This window comes from Oratosquilla oratoria, chromosome 5, assembly GCF_046742065.1.
Source record: "Oratosquilla oratoria isolate Oo_2021 chromosome 5, ASM4674206v1, whole genome shotgun sequence".
Classification (NCBI taxonomy): Eukaryota; Metazoa; Arthropoda; class Malacostraca; order Stomatopoda; family Squillidae; genus Oratosquilla; species Oratosquilla oratoria.
In genome coordinates this window covers 78,821,557-78,839,362 of record NC_134781.1, presented here as the reverse complement: position 1 = coordinate 78,839,362, position 17,806 = coordinate 78,821,557, and the positions used below count along the sequence as shown (strand labels likewise).

Below are 17,806 nucleotides of genomic sequence, written 5' to 3'. Positions count from 1 at the left end.
TTAATTACAGGAGAAAAAACTGACTGACATAAATAATATTTTCTAGTTTTTTTTTCAAGAGGGTTGCATGTTCCCTAGACTTATTTCTTGAGCAAGGATAGATCCTTGCAAAAAATAGATAAATTTGTAAAACAAATACATTCCACTGTCAGGAACAGGCTTACCCAAATCTTTGATGTGCGCACGTACATGCGTTTATATGTATATACAGTACATATGTGTATGTATGTGCGTATGCATGTATGCATGCATGTATGTATGCATATGTATGTATGCATGAATGCATATATGTATGCATGTATGTATACATGTATGTATGTATGTATGTATGTATGCATGCTTGTATGCATGTATGTACGTATGTATGTATGTATGTATGCACGTATGTATTTAAATATGTATGTATGTATGTATATGTGTATGTATACATGTGTGTATGTATACATGTGTGTATCCATGTTTGTAAGTACATTTTTCGAGAACTGTTGAGACTTGGGATGTAGAATTAATGAAAATTAAATTATATCCACCAATAAACTTTATAACCAAATCTTCCTCCAGGACAAAAAATATGGAACATTGAAAAAATCGCCAAATATAATCTAATTACGATATATTTTTCTTTTCTTTGATGTTCTTGTTCCCTGTTTGAGAAGCTTTCATCTTATCAAAGACATTTATTTCCTAATTCAACGCTGGTCTGCAATTTCATCATTAAGTTTTCCTTCCATCTTGAAAGGTGACATTTATGTTGTCGTTTGAACGACAAGGTGACATGACGTGGTCGAATACTCCAACTGTGTGATTCCAGTCACGCCAAGGAGAGCCTGAGTCGTCTTCAGACGATAGTCATCTTTTGGAAATCCGTGTTGGGGTAAAATAAAACGTAAATATCGTCCTTATTTACAAATATTGACCTTGAGAAAGCAAGAAACTCGGAATATCCCCGATTGTTTTTTTTTTCTTAATCATCTTGTTATGTAATGACGAACGCCTATAATATCAAAACTAAATTTTTCTTTTCCCAAACAGTCAGTTGGTACCCCTGATTGTCTCGACTAAATGCAACGACATGGTTGGCAACCCTATGGATTAATCTCTCTCGAAACGAATGTTACAATGTTTTTATCTAATTGCCACCATGCTATTACATTCATTACCATAGCAACTCATCGCAATGGAGGTTAAAATTACCTTTGGCTTCCCCTCAATTGTATTTCATAGTCTGTTGAAAGACAGAATAAACATAAATTCGAGTGAAAGTGAAAGAGATAATCTTGTCCACACACACTTTTATTCTCTTGACAAGAAGGAAGAGCACTGATCTCATGGAAAGACTGGATCTAGCATCTTATTGTTGTCCGTCCGTAGAAAGTGAATCCCGCGCATTTTGATCGGCGCCATATTGCTGAAACCATTCGCGCATGTGATAGTACTGTAGGTTATGGCTCAAAACGGTACTGTGTGTTCTATTGGTTCCAACAAACGTAAGAGACACAAATTAGAGCAGGAGACGAATCGAAGTAATAGTGAAGGTAGCGAAGATGAAAAGTCAAAATTAAAAAGACAATTTCCACGCACTTTTCACTCAAAGTAGACTATAGTAGCATATTTAGTGACTAAAGTTTCATATGCCTCTGTACGCAGTTTGTCAAGCTAATATAAGGAAGGACTTTATCTAGACTTGACAATACTATTTATAAAGAAAATAGAGCTGGAAAGATATTCTGAACGAAATTGGCCTCTACGATATTTGCCCTCCCTGGAAAACAAGTTGTTTTCTCACATTCATAAACTAATCTTATGTATGCACAATACATAACGGGCAGCTCTATTATATGTTATGGTCCAATATATTACATCTTGATTGGAATATAGGCTTGCATACCTGTCAAATTTTGGGAATGATACAGACTTTCCTGTTTATTGCCCCCGTCGTTCCCCTGGCATTCGGGCCAATCTCATAACGGTTCACGATGCTACTCATGAACACCCGTCTTTTTCCATCCTGGAAAAACAGTAATTTGAGCGACTTTTTACCTAAACATATCGATGTAAACAATGTCTTGAGGTCTCAAAACTGGTCATGCGATTTTTTTTCTGTGGTTTCATTTTTTAAATAATAGATGCTCGATTCAGTCTTTCTTTGAGATCAGTGGCTAGATATTATGCCAGGTGGCGGTTAAAGGCGTTATCGCTCTGGGCTATTTTTTCTCCAACTTCTAATTAATTGGCCGTACCGCCCACATCCCAGAACCCTTTCTGCCGTAGAATCATCAGAGGGATCTATTTTATTTTCTCAACAATTTACATAGAATGTCATGTGATGTGCTGGAGGATTTTATTTTTATCCCTCCAGCATATCAAGTTTATTCTCGAAAGCTGTGGGCAGCAGATCTGCTCCAACATCCGAAGTAAAAAATAGCCCAGTGTGACGACTTTAGCTGTTCCCAAATCCGTTAACTGTGCTGTACGTATTTGGAGAGATAGGTTTGGCATTCACTGATTGAATTTATGTCAAAGTCCAGGCTTTCAGAGATGGTTATTATTTCACAAATTATTATTATTATTACTGATATTATTTGTTCCCGCTATCAGTGATAGAAAACTTCCTATAAAATTAATGAAGACATGGGTCTTAGATTAAAATGTTAATCTTTATAGTTTTTCGGAAAAGGAACACAGCTTGTTAATTAATGAGGATGAACCGAGCTACAAGGAAATTAATTAGAGAAATACATGTTCTATAGATGACAGAATGTTATCAGAGAAGAAAAGAAAGACAAAAGTAATACGAATAAATGAAAGGGAGAAAGAGACGCGGTTCATCTTGCAGTATACTGAACACTGACACAACCTCGCATGGATTTCAATAACCCTTGCTAGCAAACAAAATATCGTTTGGGATGTGTTTACAAATTTGTGACTCCGCTCGAAAATAAAAACAAGAATTGTATTAACTTTCCATCATAACTTTTTTGACCCAGTTTTTTCAACCCAGTTTGCAGTTGTTGTACATACACCTTTTGATCTGACAAAGCACCGGAGTTTAATTAATTATCATATCATTCATTCGAATTATTACATTATTGTAAGCATATTCGAATTTAACTATGGCCAGTGCTCTGTGCACTGGGTTAGCATGATATTATATTTTCATTCATATTTGAACGCAATTCCATCATGGCTGACATAAACGTTAGAGTTGGAAAAACAGTGCGAAACCCAACCTATCATGATTCTGAGTACAGATGGACAATTAATTTATATTCATGTCATGATGTTCCTATAAATGATTAATTTCAACATAGCATCAGTGAACAAATAACTCAAAGAGGCAATGGCAATCTTTTCTTCACTTTCATCAAAAGGAAATTAATTCATAGAATTTATTTCAAGCGTAAGCACGAAATGTATAGTAGCCAAGTTCCGACCCAACTCTTACTTGCATTGTTGCCACATGTTCTCCTTCCATCGTCCCATATACGAGTACTACATGAATGTAAATTCTGACAAATTATTATGTAAGCCATTAAGAAAGTAAGTGCAGGGGCGTACTTTATTCTCTTTGCACACACACACACACACACACACACACACACACACACACACACACACACACACACACACACACACACACACACACACACACACAAAGAATAGCTTCCCACACAGAGTAATAGATATCTGGAACAAACTGAATGAAAAAACATTGAGTGCAAAAAATATACAAGAATTTAAGGTTAAACTGGATGCTGTAAGATACAAAAGCGGGTCACTACGAGCATAGCTCTCTTCCTGTAAAATACAAATACAACTAGGTAAATACACACACACACACACACACACACATATATATATATATATATATATATATATATATATATATGTATATATATATATATATATATATATATGTATATATATATATACATGTGTGTGTGTGTGTGTGTGTCTGAAGAGAATAAAATTATATACATATACTACACGACAATCACCATAAAGCATCATACAGACCAAATCCTAAACCCCACCCCCATCTCCATCTCCCTCTCCAGATTCTGCCTCTCTCTGCCACTCCTTCACATTTTCTAACTCCACATACCTAATTCCCCATTGTCCGTACCATCCTTCCCGTTTTGTCCCATTCCGACATTTGTGGACGTAATCAATAACAAGAAATAACAATGCTGTACAACACGGCTATTCCTTAACTTACTGTTTTGTTTTTAATGCTTGTGGCAACATCTTTTCACTGTTATATTTTATACTTTTATAATTCTGTAGGCTGTATATTTTCAGCGTTCATGCTGCTATACCCAATAAACCGTATAATGATAATAATGATAATAATAATAATAATAGTAATAATAATAATAATAATAATAATAATAATAATAATAATAATAATAATAATAATAATAATAATAATAATAATGATATCATTATTATAATTATTACAAAGGATTACAAAGGCGGAGCATGCCGACAGGAGACCTTTTGATCCATATCTAGGTCGGATGAAAAAAAAAAAAAAAAAAAAAAAATCATATTAATAATAAATAAAAACTATAATAATGTAAATAACAAATAAAATACATAAATAAATGCATAGGTATAGTTAAAATAATAAACAAACAGGTAAATAGTAAATTATAATAAATTGACATATAACTAATAATAAATGAAAACCAGACAGACAAATTATAACAAAACAAAACAAAAACAAATGATATAACATAAATCATAATCATTACAGCATCTTACTTAGGTATTTATCTAAATGATTCTTAAAGCTTCGAACTGAACTACATTGCACTACCTGTGCAGGAAGTTTATTCCATTCATTAACTACACGGTTGGCAAAGTTGTTTCTACCTACTTCCAAATTGAATCTATTTCCGGACAGTTTATTATTATTATTACTATTATTATTATCATTATTATCATTATTATTATTATTGTTATTATTATTATTATTATTATTATCATTATCATTATTATTATCATTATTATTACAATCCTATTCCCAACACCAGCCCCATCTCCTACCACACACTCCCAAACACACGCAAGGACCTTGTCCCACCTCATCTGTAACCTAGTGCGTCCAACAAGAGTTCAAAAAACGCGTCGGGTAGTTCTTTACTCAGAAGAAGAAAAAAGGAAAAATTGGTCGGCTTGTTTTGCGTCGTCATTTCCCCCCGCGCACCATTAAGGGAGGGACGGTTGGGGGAATTTGGCGACAATGAATTCCCGTGAATGCAAAGCTGGTGGTGATCGTGAGGTAAAGAAATGTTAATGGATTAGATCCAGCAAGACTTTTATGGTTATAACACCAACCATCCCCCTCTTTTTCTTTTCTTCCTCTCTTCCCATCCTCCCTCCTCCTCTTCCTCCTTTCTCTACATGTCTGCCCACCACCCGTTTGCTCGCACGCTTGTTTGTTTGTTTGTGTGTGTGTGTGTTTCACCTTGGTCTTTGGATCACGTGTTGGTCTCGTGATCGACAGCTATTGCCCTCCCGAAAGAGAGCTTAGAGATCGTATGGCCGATCTATGGGTAATGCTGTGACCTTATATGCGCACACACACCCAACTCCCCGCCCACGTTATAGTTGGAGTAACAACCCGCAGCGAAGCGAGACTGAAATTAGTTCAGCCTTGGGCGTGGGTCGAACCGGGACCGCCGTACTGGTAGGCGAGAATTCTAACCATAGCTCCACGATGTATGTATTTACTTAGTTGTATTTCACGGGAAGAGGAGTTATGCTCGTGGTGTCCCGTCTTCATATCTCATTTTATCTAGACTGTTTTTAAATTCATGCATTGTTTTTGCACACACCACTTTCTCATCTAACTTGTTCCAAATGTCTATTACTGTGTGGGAAAGCTGTTCTTTTTTCAGATCTCTTCTATAACTGTCTTTCTTTATTTTCTTTCCGTGTCCTCTTGTATTTCTACTATCCATTTTATTAGATCCTCTCTATCAATAGTTTCTATGCCTTTCATGATTCTATAAATATTTATTAAGTCTTCTCTCTCTCTTCTTTGCTCTAATGTCTGTAGTTCAAGTTTTGCTAGTCTCTCTTTATATGATAGTCTGAGAGTGTTGGTGCCAATTTTGTAATTGCTCATTGTATTCTTTCAAGTTTTGTTATACGGTTTTTTTTTTTTTGTACTTGGTGACCACGTCGTCGCTGCATATTCAAATCTTGGTCATAACAAAGTGACTAGTATTTTCTTCACAATTTCTTCGTCCAGGGATGTAAATGCCACTTTGATTGTTCTTATTAAATTACAATTTTTTTTCCAAAAATTTTGTTTATATGTTTCTCAGGGGACATATTATTCATAATATTGACTCCCAGGTCCTTCTAATTTTTACTTTTTTATTTCTTCTTCTCCCAATTTATATGATCCCACTATTCTTTCTTTTTTTTGCTTCTTCCAAACTCCATTATACTACACTTCTTGATATTGAATTCCATCTCCCACTTCCTACTCCATTCCCATACTTTATTGAGATCACTCTGTAGCATGTATGTGTGTGTGTGTTTACCTAGTTGTATTACACGGGAAAGAAACTATGATCGTGTTGTCTTTGTATCTTTCACCATCAATTTTTCTTCTTAAAATCTTGAATAGCATTTACACACACTGTTTCTTTATCTAAGTTATTCCAGATATCCAGCACTGTGTGTGGGAAGCTATTCTTTTTCCGACCTCTTTTATAGTTATCTTTTTTGAGTTTGTGTGTAAAGTCGTGCGTGCTTGCGAGTAAAGGCGTGCACAGTTGCACTACATCAACGACACAACTAGTATTAGTTTGCTAACGAATATTCGAACGAGGTTATGATGCTGCCGTTTTGTCCGCGTATGCGATTCGATTCCACTATTCCCTCAGGGTATGCAATACCAGGAAGAGCCGAACAGCCGCAGTTGTGCGTCACCGCCGCTTAGGGACTTCATGTTCATCTCAATAAGTAGGTCAGTAGTATTTCATTGCATAACAAAATGAAATATCACTTATATGAACATAAAACCTCGGAAGAAGAGAAAAAAGAAGAGGAAGAAGAAGCAGAAGAAGAGAAGGTAGAAAAAGAAGAGGAGGAGGAGGAGGAAGAGGAAAAAAAAAAAAAAAAAAAAAAAAATGCTGCCTCGCTCCCGCCTGGAAAGTCGATCCTTTATGGTAGGTAGCGACTGGATGACCGACAGTATAATCAGTCTCTGTAGGACTTTTTCCTCTGACTATACTAACAATGCCTTCCCTTGTAAGGACCCCATGGAAGTCTCATGCAGATACAGATGGTGCGTGAAAACTGGCGCGCGAGATGACCAAGAATCCTCTAACACAGCGTTTCTCAACCTTTTTACCTTTGCGTAACCTTTAAAATAAATTGCATGTCTCAAGGAACCCCTGCGCAAAAAAAAACAAAAAAAACATAAACCATATCTTTCTCATTTTATTTGCATCGTAATAATAGGTTAAATAGAATGATGTCTATGTTACATTATTACAATAACCAAGAATATGTCGTGCGTGTTTGATTATATTACTTATATGAAATTAAATAAAAAATCAAAAGTGCATCAGCTTATCTCACTTCTCGCGGAACCCTTAGGGACCTTTTGCGGAACCTTAGGGTTCCGGGGAACCCTGGTTGAGAAACGCTGTTCTAATATATTAAGTAACAGGCATGGACAGTGCATTTAGTGGCCTTTCTGTATTGGGATAGGTCAGCAATATAGTTCGTCAGCCGCCTGGACATCTGAGGATCACTTCCACAGGATTTACTCTGCTCATTCAATCAAAATGCTTTCTTTGGGTTGATCTCCTTCGGGAAATTTATGCCGAATGAGGTAGAAACTGAGACTGACAGCATAATCGATGTTAAACCTATTCTTCCAAGTAACAATCAAAAAGTCTTCTAACGATAGTGGGTGAGGGCGGTGCGGGTGATGGTGACCTCTGGAAGCCCTTAATAACAGTCCACACATCAGACGTCGTAACCCATATGGTCATCCTGTCGTACATCACACCTCTGTAGCATCCTACACGACTGATCAGCCATATTCAGGATCTACTTTACCCACCCCACGTGGCGAAGGGTGTCCTAAATATAACCTCCCTAAACCTAACTTGGCGGGGGACCTGACGCCAGTAAAGTCGACCAAACGTGACATGAATAATAATAACCAAACAACAGGGAGGGAACAATGGCCCTCCTAAAACCAAGGCCCCTCTGCTACAATCGCACCCCCCACACCAGCAACACTTCCCCGTGACAAAGACACTGAGCAACAATTGACCAATCATCTAAAAACAAACCCCACATACATCCATGATTGTCTTGACATCAATGTAACCAACGTTTTGGAATGGCACTAGTACACCTAAGAACAGGATATTCCCACCTCATGACAGGAAATGACCCTCCCATTTCCTAATACAAGGATCCACTTACAATATGAAATATTACTAGATTGACCAGTTTAAACAACGCCCCTGCCAGTAGTGTCATTAGCAAACAACAACTGGTTCACCTCCCACTTCCCCCCACTCTCTCTAACCACCTCCAATCCCTTGGACATCACCCTCACATTCAACCTCCTGTACCACCTCATTCATGTACACATAGAAAACCCATAGCAACATAACAACCCTGGTGCAGTCCCACCTTCACATAAAACCATTTCCAACCCTAACATAAGCTCTATTACTCATCTATTACTGCTCTTAACAGCTTTCCCAGAACCCCATGTATCTGTAATGGCTCCCTGTCTACCCTGTCATAAGCCTTCTCCAATCCTTAAAGGACAAAAAAAAAAAAAAAAAAAAAAAAAAACTTACAAACCTCTTACCACAAATATCTTCTCAATACACAATATACACTTTCTAAACCCACACATTTCCTCACCAGATGTTAATCCCATAATCCAATCAATTAACACCCTCCCATATACCTTTCCAACTACACCTACCAAACTGATCCTTCTAAAACTATATTCTCATTTGTCCCCTTTTCCTTTGCAAAACATATATACACAAATTCTCCAGTCCTCGCTCCCTTCCTTTAGACACATCAAACCTCCTCACTAGCCAATCCACTGTAGCCATACCTTTTTCAGAAATTCCACCTGACACCCATCCAATCCTGATGCCTATTACCTGCTTCCATCATTTTAAATGCTCATTGTACTTCATCTTTACCTATACCCGTCATTTTCCTCTCCCATCACTTATTTTCTTAGCTCTTTCTACTGCCATAATTAATCCCTCATCATCTAACAACACTACCCACCTCCCCCTCACTGCATTCACTACATAAACATATCCAATTCCACTTTTCACTCTTTCCTCTTCACTTTTCCAAAACATCTTATTCTTTTCAAACATCTACACAGTATATATATATCCATGTTTTTGACTCTGCAACCTCCCTAATAAGGGGTAAGAAGACCTTGGTGTGTCATATATATATATATATATATAATATATATATATATATATATATATATATATATATATATATATATATATATATATATATATATATATATATACACACACACACACAAGGCAAAGGCATAAGAGGGTGTAGAATGAGTTTTCCAACCAGAACCCTAAGGTTTGGGTCTTTTAATGTGCATGAATGTGGTACAGATGAGAGTAAAAGGGAAGAGATAGGCAGTATATTTGTGGGAAGATGGATGTGTTGGCATTGAGTGAAACTAAGTTGAAAGGGAGGGGAGTGTTTGAGTTTGGGAACAGTTGGGAGGGTATCAAGAGTGAAGAGAGGATGAGGGAGAGAAGGGGTGGCTATACTAGTAAGCAAAAAGTTAGGTAAATGTGTGGTGCAGTGGAAGGAGGTTTCTTCACAGTTAACATGAAGATGAAACTGGGAAGGGAGATGTGGGTTTTTGTAAGTGCACATGGGCCTAGTAATGAGAAGTGTAGAGGAAAGGGAGTTTTTTTTTTATAGATTTGAATGAGTGGGAAGGGGGTTTAGCAAGAAATGTCCATGTAGTGGTATTGGGAGATCTTAATGCTAGGGTAGAAAATGGACCAATAGATAGTTAGGAACTGTGGAGTTCCAGGAAAAAATTGTAGTGGAGAGATAATGCTGGAGATATGTCTAGAGTTGATGATAGAGTGGATGATAGATAGGGCTTTAATGGATTATATAGTGGTAACCAGGATGAGTTTTGGATGTACATGTTCTATGAGGAGAGTGGGGGAATATTAGATAATTATTTGATGGAAGGTAAGTTGAGAATGGAGGATAGATAGAGAAATAAGAAAAGGACAGAAGGTAGTGAGGTGCTTAATTGAGAAAGAAAAGGAGTGGGAGGGAGTGAAATATAGAGTAGAACTAGGAGTGGAGGAGGAATGGGGATGGTTCAAGGAGGGAGTCACATGGTGTGCAAAGTTGGTGTGTGGAACAAGGAGGTTGGGAGGAAATAGAAGGAAGGGTAGCGAGTGGTGGGATGATGAAGCAAAGAAGGTTGTAGAAGAGAAGCAAACATTCACAGATTGGTTACAAAATAGGAGAGAATCATACAAGAGGTACAAAGAAAAGAGAAGTAAAGCATAAGATAGAGGAGGCAAAGAGGAGAGCAGATGTGAAATGGGATAAAAGTACGACAAATTTTTTTCAGTAATAAATAGATGTTTTGGAAGGAAATTAAGGGAGGAAAAGGAGGTGAATCAAGTAGAGAAGAAAAAGTAAAAGGTGCAGATGGAGAGATGATAATGAAAAAGATGGCAGTAAGAGGAAGATGGTCACTATTTTAGGGAGTTGCTAAATGTGAAGGAGGATAGGGAGGGAAAGGCAAGTGCAGTGAGAAGCACTACGAAAACAAGTGATGAATGAGGAAAATGGAGAATTAAGGAAAGATGAGGTGAAAGCAGTTATTAATCTGATGACAGCAGGTAAGGCACCTGGGTAGGATGGGTGTCATCCAGTGTCTAAAAAAGGGAGGCACAGTGATAGTGGACTGGCTGGTGAGGTTGCTTAATGTTTGTTTAAAAGAGGGTAGAGGGCCAGAGGACTGGAGGGGTGCATGTATAGTTCTACTTTATGAGAGAAAAGGGGAGAAGTATGAGTAGTAGTAGTTTCAGAGGGATCAGTTTGTCGAGTGTAGTTGGGAAGGCTTATGGGAGGGTTTTGAGAAGATTAGGAGAGAAACAGGAGTAATTGGTGATGAACAGTGGGTTTAGAACATGTAGGGGTTGCATGGATCAGATTTTTGTGGTAAGACATGAGAAAGCTTTAAGAAAAGTTAAGAATATTATTTTTGGCCTTTATGGATTTAGAGAAGGCTTATGACAGGGTAGACAGGAAGGCACTGTGGGAAGTATTGCAGATATATGGGACAGGAGGGAAGCTGTTAAGAGCAGTCAAGAATTTTTATCAGAGTAGTAGATCCTGTGTTAGAATTAGAAATGTAGTAGTTTGAGGTGAAAGTGAGACTTTGCCAAGGTGTTATGTCACCATGGCTGTTTAATTTATACATGGATGAGGTGGTGTGAGAGGTAAATGCATGGATAATGGGCTGGGGGTTGGAGATGGTTAAAGAAAATAGAGAAAAGTGGGAGATAAGCCAGTTGTTGTCTGACGGCGACACTGCTTGTAGGAGGATCAGAAGAGAGATTAAGTTAATGACCATTTGGGAATGTGTGTGAAAAAAGAAAGTTGAAGATAAATGTGGGTAAAAGTAAGGTGATGAGATGTACAAGGGGAGAATATGGCAGAAAATTAAGAGCAAGTATTAATGTGCTGTGTCTTTTGACACTGCTTCTGACCCAGGGCAGTGGACAGGATGCTGGGATGACCCGTCATCCAGGAGTGCCAAGATAAAAGGAGGGGGAGGAGAGTGGAATATATAGAAAATGGAATGGGTGGGAGTGGTTTCTTTGCCTTTTTCTTTTTGGCTACCCCCCGTGTAGGGGGAAAAAGCCTTTGGTATATGCATGTATTAAAGGAGAATGGAGGAAGTGGACAATTTTAGATACTTGGGTGTGAATGTGGCAGGAAAAGGTGGAGTGGAGGAGGTAGAATGTAAATTGAGAGAAGCAATTATCCCTTATGGGATTAAAAGTAACGAGAAATAGACATTTGGGAATATATGTTAAGAGTACGGTAGATTGTATGAAGGGGTGATCATGCCAACAGCACTGTATGGGGCAGAAACATGGAAAATAAGAGGAAAAGTTTAAACATGTTAGAGAGGAAATGCCTGAAAAGTATGGTAGGGATTACTAGGCTGGATAGAGTGAGAAATGAGGAGGTGAGGAGGAGAACAGGGTTAGAAAGGAGTTGGGATATTGGGTTGATGAAAGAGTATTGGGATGGTTTGAACACATGGAAAGAATTAGTGAAGGAAGATTATTAAAAGAGTTGTGGAAGGCAGAGGTGGAAGGAGTGAACATGAGGGGGTGAACAAGGACGAGATGGATGAATGGGGTAAAAGGGGCATTGGGAAAGAGGGGAATGTTGAGGAAGGAAGGGAGAAGACAGAAGATAGGGGTGAGTGGAGAATGGTTGTGTATGGACGATACTGTGATGCATGGTTGTGAGTGGGAACTGGGGGGTGAGGGAGTACGTGTGAATGATATTTTGACCCAGCCCAAAGGGATTTCTCCGTTATCTCTTCCTGCACGAGGGGATGGAGAGGTCACCAATGAAATGAAGTGGCATTGCTGTGGATGTGCCGTGTCTTGCTACATTGCTTCTGACCCAGGGGAGTTGGCGAGATCCAGGGACAACCAGTCATCCCGGAGACCAGGTAGGAATGAGGGACTGGGGGTGGGTGATGGAATGGGTGAGTGGACTTTATGCCTTTGTAAGGGAGAAAAAGGAGTTGGTGGTGTGTGCGTGTACATATTTTGAAACTATACTGGTATACCTAACAGGAAACAACCCTGACATTTCCCAATGGGATATTGTCATGAGACTCTCCATGGGGATAGAATCACTGGAAAACTACAATTCATAACAACCCATCATATTTTTTAAACCTTTCATCTTGAATGTGTTTAATCTTCCTCTCTGCTTACAACAAATTCCAAATCCGCTCCATGCATACTCTGCCTCACACTACAAATACAAGCCCACATATGATCTCTTGACTTATGCCTCAGTGCATTCCAATCAAGTTCCCCTCGAGGTCGGGTCTGCTCGAGTGAATTACCTTTTCCATCAATCTATTAAGTATGTTACTGTAGAGGCCATTCTTAACCCATTTTTCCCATTAATATTTTGGTTAAAATGAAAGTACTCTAATTACTCACAGGAAAACAAACTTTATTTAAATTAAAAGGCACATTTACACTCTTGTTCATACTATGCCAGTGTTTTAATCCACGTTGTGATGTTAATTTTCATGGAAGCAACGGCTACCCATGTAATATATTCCAAGAATCCTTTATTAGACTACCCTCAAAAAGTATAAATTATATTCAGCAGTGCACAGGAATGTCTTTTGTGATTTCAAATCAAATTATGGGAACCTAGTACATGTCTTTCTACAAATTCAAAGTTTTAAGCCGAGGCAATAATTCTCTAATTTTTTGACCAACATCATTACTTTTGCACAAAGGATTATTTGTCAAGCTTAGTGTGTGCAGATACTTTAAACTACTAAGACATCCTACTTCACTAATATTCTCCATATTATTGTCATCCAGATACAATTCTTCCAAATACTTGAGGTCACTCAAGCCTTTCAAACTTTTTATATTGTTCTTCTGGATGTTCAACTTAGTGCAAGAAACAATATTACGAAGAGGAGCTAGTGAAGTAAGTTTATTATTACTTAGGTCAACAATTTTTGTACATGCTAATCTGTGGGAGAAAGGTACCAATGTAAGACTCTTTCCAGCAAGAGCAAATTCTTCAGGGACATATTCGCCACTTTCATATTCACATAATGCAGCATCCATAATCAATTTACTACCTATGGGAAAAAAGAATTATACCAATTACTATTACTATATATACATATAAACATATATCCTAGTATGCTACACTGCTGTTAACAAAAATTATTAAACAACCAATTCTTTGTAGTACTGTATACGTCATTCAGATTTAAAATATTTTACTATCTTTATAGATTAAACTCAAGTTTTGAAAGCAAACTTACTCATATCGAAGTAATAGTTTGATCTTTGTGGGTCAATATCTGCCAACTCTGCTAGATTTTTCAAAATTGCATCTTTATGTAGTCTTGTATCCAAAGCTGCCATTACCTCAACCAAAGTCAACAACACCCCTGTTTAATACAAAAGAATCTGATTAGACCAACTACCTACATGCATGTTTAAGTATAATGGATATTAAACCAACATGCAACTGCCAGTTCGAAAACTAAAAGTGTAAAATTCACACACATTTGTTTCCAGGTTCCAGTTCCATCAATGTGATACAGTTGTTCATAGTATCCGATAAAGTCTTCTTCATATTCTCAGACTGATCTGGACATAGTAAGCTACTATCTGGTTTTCCACAGACAAATATGATTCCATCTTTCACGGCCAGTTCTATACGTCTACCTTCCCAACAGAGTGCCAAATCATAGTGGGTATCCTTTTCCATTGGAAAGTCTGCAACCTATAGGACAGATTATTATTAACAAAAAGCTTTAAATAACATTTCTTCTGGTCATGAATTTACAGTTTCATATAATAACCTACAAACTTGGCAAAAGTACTTTGCTTACAAGTATGAAACTACATTTAAAGCAATACATTACCCAAACACAAGAATGCTCCTGATCAGTAGGACTGGACCAATTCAACTGCAACACACTTTCTCCTGCAGTGAGGAGCACGGGTTCACATCGAGCATTCACTTCTTTTGTGAAGACGCACACTAAAGTTCCAAGACACTCTCCTTTTTGTATGTAACAAGCCGAATGTAAGCTAGAACGGAATGAAACAGGTGAAACAATAAAAGATTGAAGTTGTCACATTGGTTACAAAATAGGACGAGGGAGTCGTATGAGAGGTACAAAGAAAAGAAAAGAAGTAAAACAAAAGGTAAATGAGGCAAAGAGGAGAGCAGATGTGAAATGGGGTAAGAGTATGACAAATTTTTGAAAGTAATAAAAAAAATATTTTGGAAAGAAATGTGAGAATGAACTCCCTGCCATCCATTTTGTAAATTCAAGTCTTTCACCTCCATGTCATAGAAGGCAACCAAATGGGACAGTAAGGGAGCGATATCCCTCTTAATTCTCTCTTGCAGAAGGTCAAGACATGAGATTCTGTGAGGACTTCATCTGTAACCTCAGCACATGTAACCGGGTCATTCAATATGCTCCTGCTGCTGCTGTTGTTTACTCTACCAGTGCTTCTAAACTTGAGGAAAATCTCACGGCACTGTCCTATGTTACCCGAGTGTAGGTTTATTTAGTCAAGGGTGTTTACTATCTAATCTAACCTACATACCAAGGTTTTTTTTCCCCTTATAAGGGAGGTGGCGACCCTCCCCCCTCGAAGAAGAAGAAAAAAAATATATATATATATATAAATTACAGTTATGGGTGTTCAGTTGGCCAGGATTTGTTGTAGTCATTGCCATTTAAGACGGTAGATGACAATGTAGGAAGTTGTTGTTGTTGTTGTTGTCGTTCCCTAGACTGTCTGTCCGAGCAGTCCCGTCTCCTCAAGGAAGGCCACAGCCGAAACTGGGTTTTCCCACAAATCCTTTATAGAGTGTATGTTGTGTTGTTTGCGTGCATGATTGTGTATAATGCAGTCTTCCATTATGTGTTGTATGGTATGGGGTGAAGTGTTACATCCTGGGCAGCTGTTCACAACACGGTCGTCCAGCCTCTTCTGGTAGCTTAGAAGTGCTGGGTGGTGACCGCATCGCAGTCTGGCCAAGTGGACTCTGTCCTTACGTGGGAGAGAGGATTCAGAAGGGTGGATATCAGGGGGTCTGGCATGCAGCAGTGTGTTGTCTTTCAGTGTGTTAATGGAGCGGTGAGTGATATGATTATGAATATGTTTCCGGAGGCTGGTATTTGGTGGTTGTGGAGGAAGAGAAGAGAGTATCTGTGTGTAATAAAGGTCTTTGGGTGTAGTTTTAATGTTTCTTGGTGTGTGTGGGTGTTCTGCTATGTAGTGTAACGGGTGTGATGTGTTTGTGGTGGCTGCAGCAAGTGTTTGTGTGCCTCTCATGTCGAGGTGGTCCTTGACTTTGAGGACTTTTGTTTCATGGTGTAAATGGTCTGTAGGTGATGTATTTGTGCAGCCTGTAATTGTTTTTAGGGCTTTGTTTTGTATGATTTGAAGGGTGTTGTGGTGTGTCTCACTGAGATTAGGAGCCCATGCAGGACTCGCATAATTCATCACTGAGCGTATGCATTGTTTGTATATTGTTATATTAGTTTCTTTGTTTTGTCCAAATGTTGTTCCAGTGATTGACTTAAGTGCGTTAAGTCTAGGTGTGCATTTGTTTTTTATGTTTGTGAGGTGTTGTTTGAAAGACATGGATGTATCGTATGTTACACCAAGAATTTTCGGTGTGTTTGTGTGTGGTATTAGAGTGTTGTTGATGTAGAGATGAGGTATGTATTTGTGTTCTTTTGTCCAGTTGGTGAGAAGTGTTGCTGTTGTTGTTGTTGTCGTTCCCTAGACTGTCTGTCCGAGCAGTCCCGTCTCCCCAAGGAAGGCCACAGCCGAGACTGGGTTTTCCCACAAATCCTTTATAGAGTGTATGTTGTGTTGTTTGCGTGCATGATTGTGTATAATGCAGTCTTCCATTATGTGTTGTATGGTATGGGGTGAAGTGTTACATCCTGGGCAGCTGTTCACAACACGGTCGTCCAGCCTCCTCTGGTAGCTTAGAAGTGCTGGGTGGTGACCGCATCGCAGTCTGGCCAAGTGGACTCTGTCCTTACGTGGGAGAGAGGATTCAGAAGGGTGGATATCAGGGGGTCTGGCATGCAGCAGTGTGTTGTCTTTCAGTGTGTTAATGGAGCGGTGAGTGATATGATTATGAATATGTTTCCGGAGGCTGGTATTTGGTGGTTGTGGAGGAAGAGAAGAGAGTATCTGTGTGTAATAAAGGTCTTTGGGTGTAGTTTTAATGTTTCTTGGTGTGTGTGGGTGTTCTGCTATGTAGAGTAACGTGTGTGATGTGTTTGTGGTGGCTGCAGCAAGTGTTTGTGTGCCTCTCATGTCGAGGTGTTCCTTGACTTTGAGGACTTTTGTTTCATGGTGTAAATGGTCTGTAGGTGATGTATTTGTGCAGCCTGTAATTGTTTTTAGGGCTTTGTTTTGTATGATTTGAAGGGTGTTGTGGTGTGTCTCACTGAGATTAGGAGCCCATGCAGGACTCGCATAATTCATCACTGAGAGTATACATTGTTTGTATATTGTTATATTAGTTTCTTTGTTTTGTCCAAATGTTGTTCCAGTGATTGACTTAAGTGCGTTAAGTCTAGGTGTGCATTTGTTTTTTATGTTTGTGAGGTGTTGTTTGAAAGACATGGATGTATCGTATGTATGTATGTATGTATGTATGTATCGTATGTACAAAACACTCAACAGCATCACACTATCCAACACTAACACTACACGCTCTCACGCAGCAATAATCACAACAACAGATAATCTACCCTCAAACAGACAACAAGCAAACGCACTCATACGTCATTTTGCACAGACGAGCCATCTTACATCTCACCCTGACGACCGACGCACCATTCGACGTAAGAAAGACTTTCCCACAGACTCAGACTATACACCCTTCATAGACAGTCAGACAAAACTCATAATGCATAGTCTCAAGC

General features: G+C 38.5%; 1 protein-coding gene across 1 annotated transcript in view; it reads right to left on the bottom strand.

The window, feature by feature from the left end:
* Positions 1-13,287: 13,287 nt before the first annotated feature.
* Positions 13,288-17,806, bottom strand: part of RabGGTa (Rab geranylgeranyltransferase subunit alpha) — an 18,853-nt gene continuing 14,334 nt past the window's right edge. Inside the window, exons 7-10 of the mRNA XM_076185524.1 lie at positions 14,759-14,927; positions 14,397-14,616; positions 14,150-14,278; positions 13,288-13,960 (exon numbers count right to left, since the gene is read on the bottom strand). Of these exons, the coding sequence (XP_076041639.1) occupies positions 13,530-13,960; positions 14,150-14,278; positions 14,397-14,616; positions 14,759-14,927 (949 nt within the window). The 3' untranslated portion in view covers positions 13,288-13,529. The remainder of the gene's footprint in view (positions 13,961-14,149; positions 14,279-14,396; positions 14,617-14,758; positions 14,928-17,806) is intronic.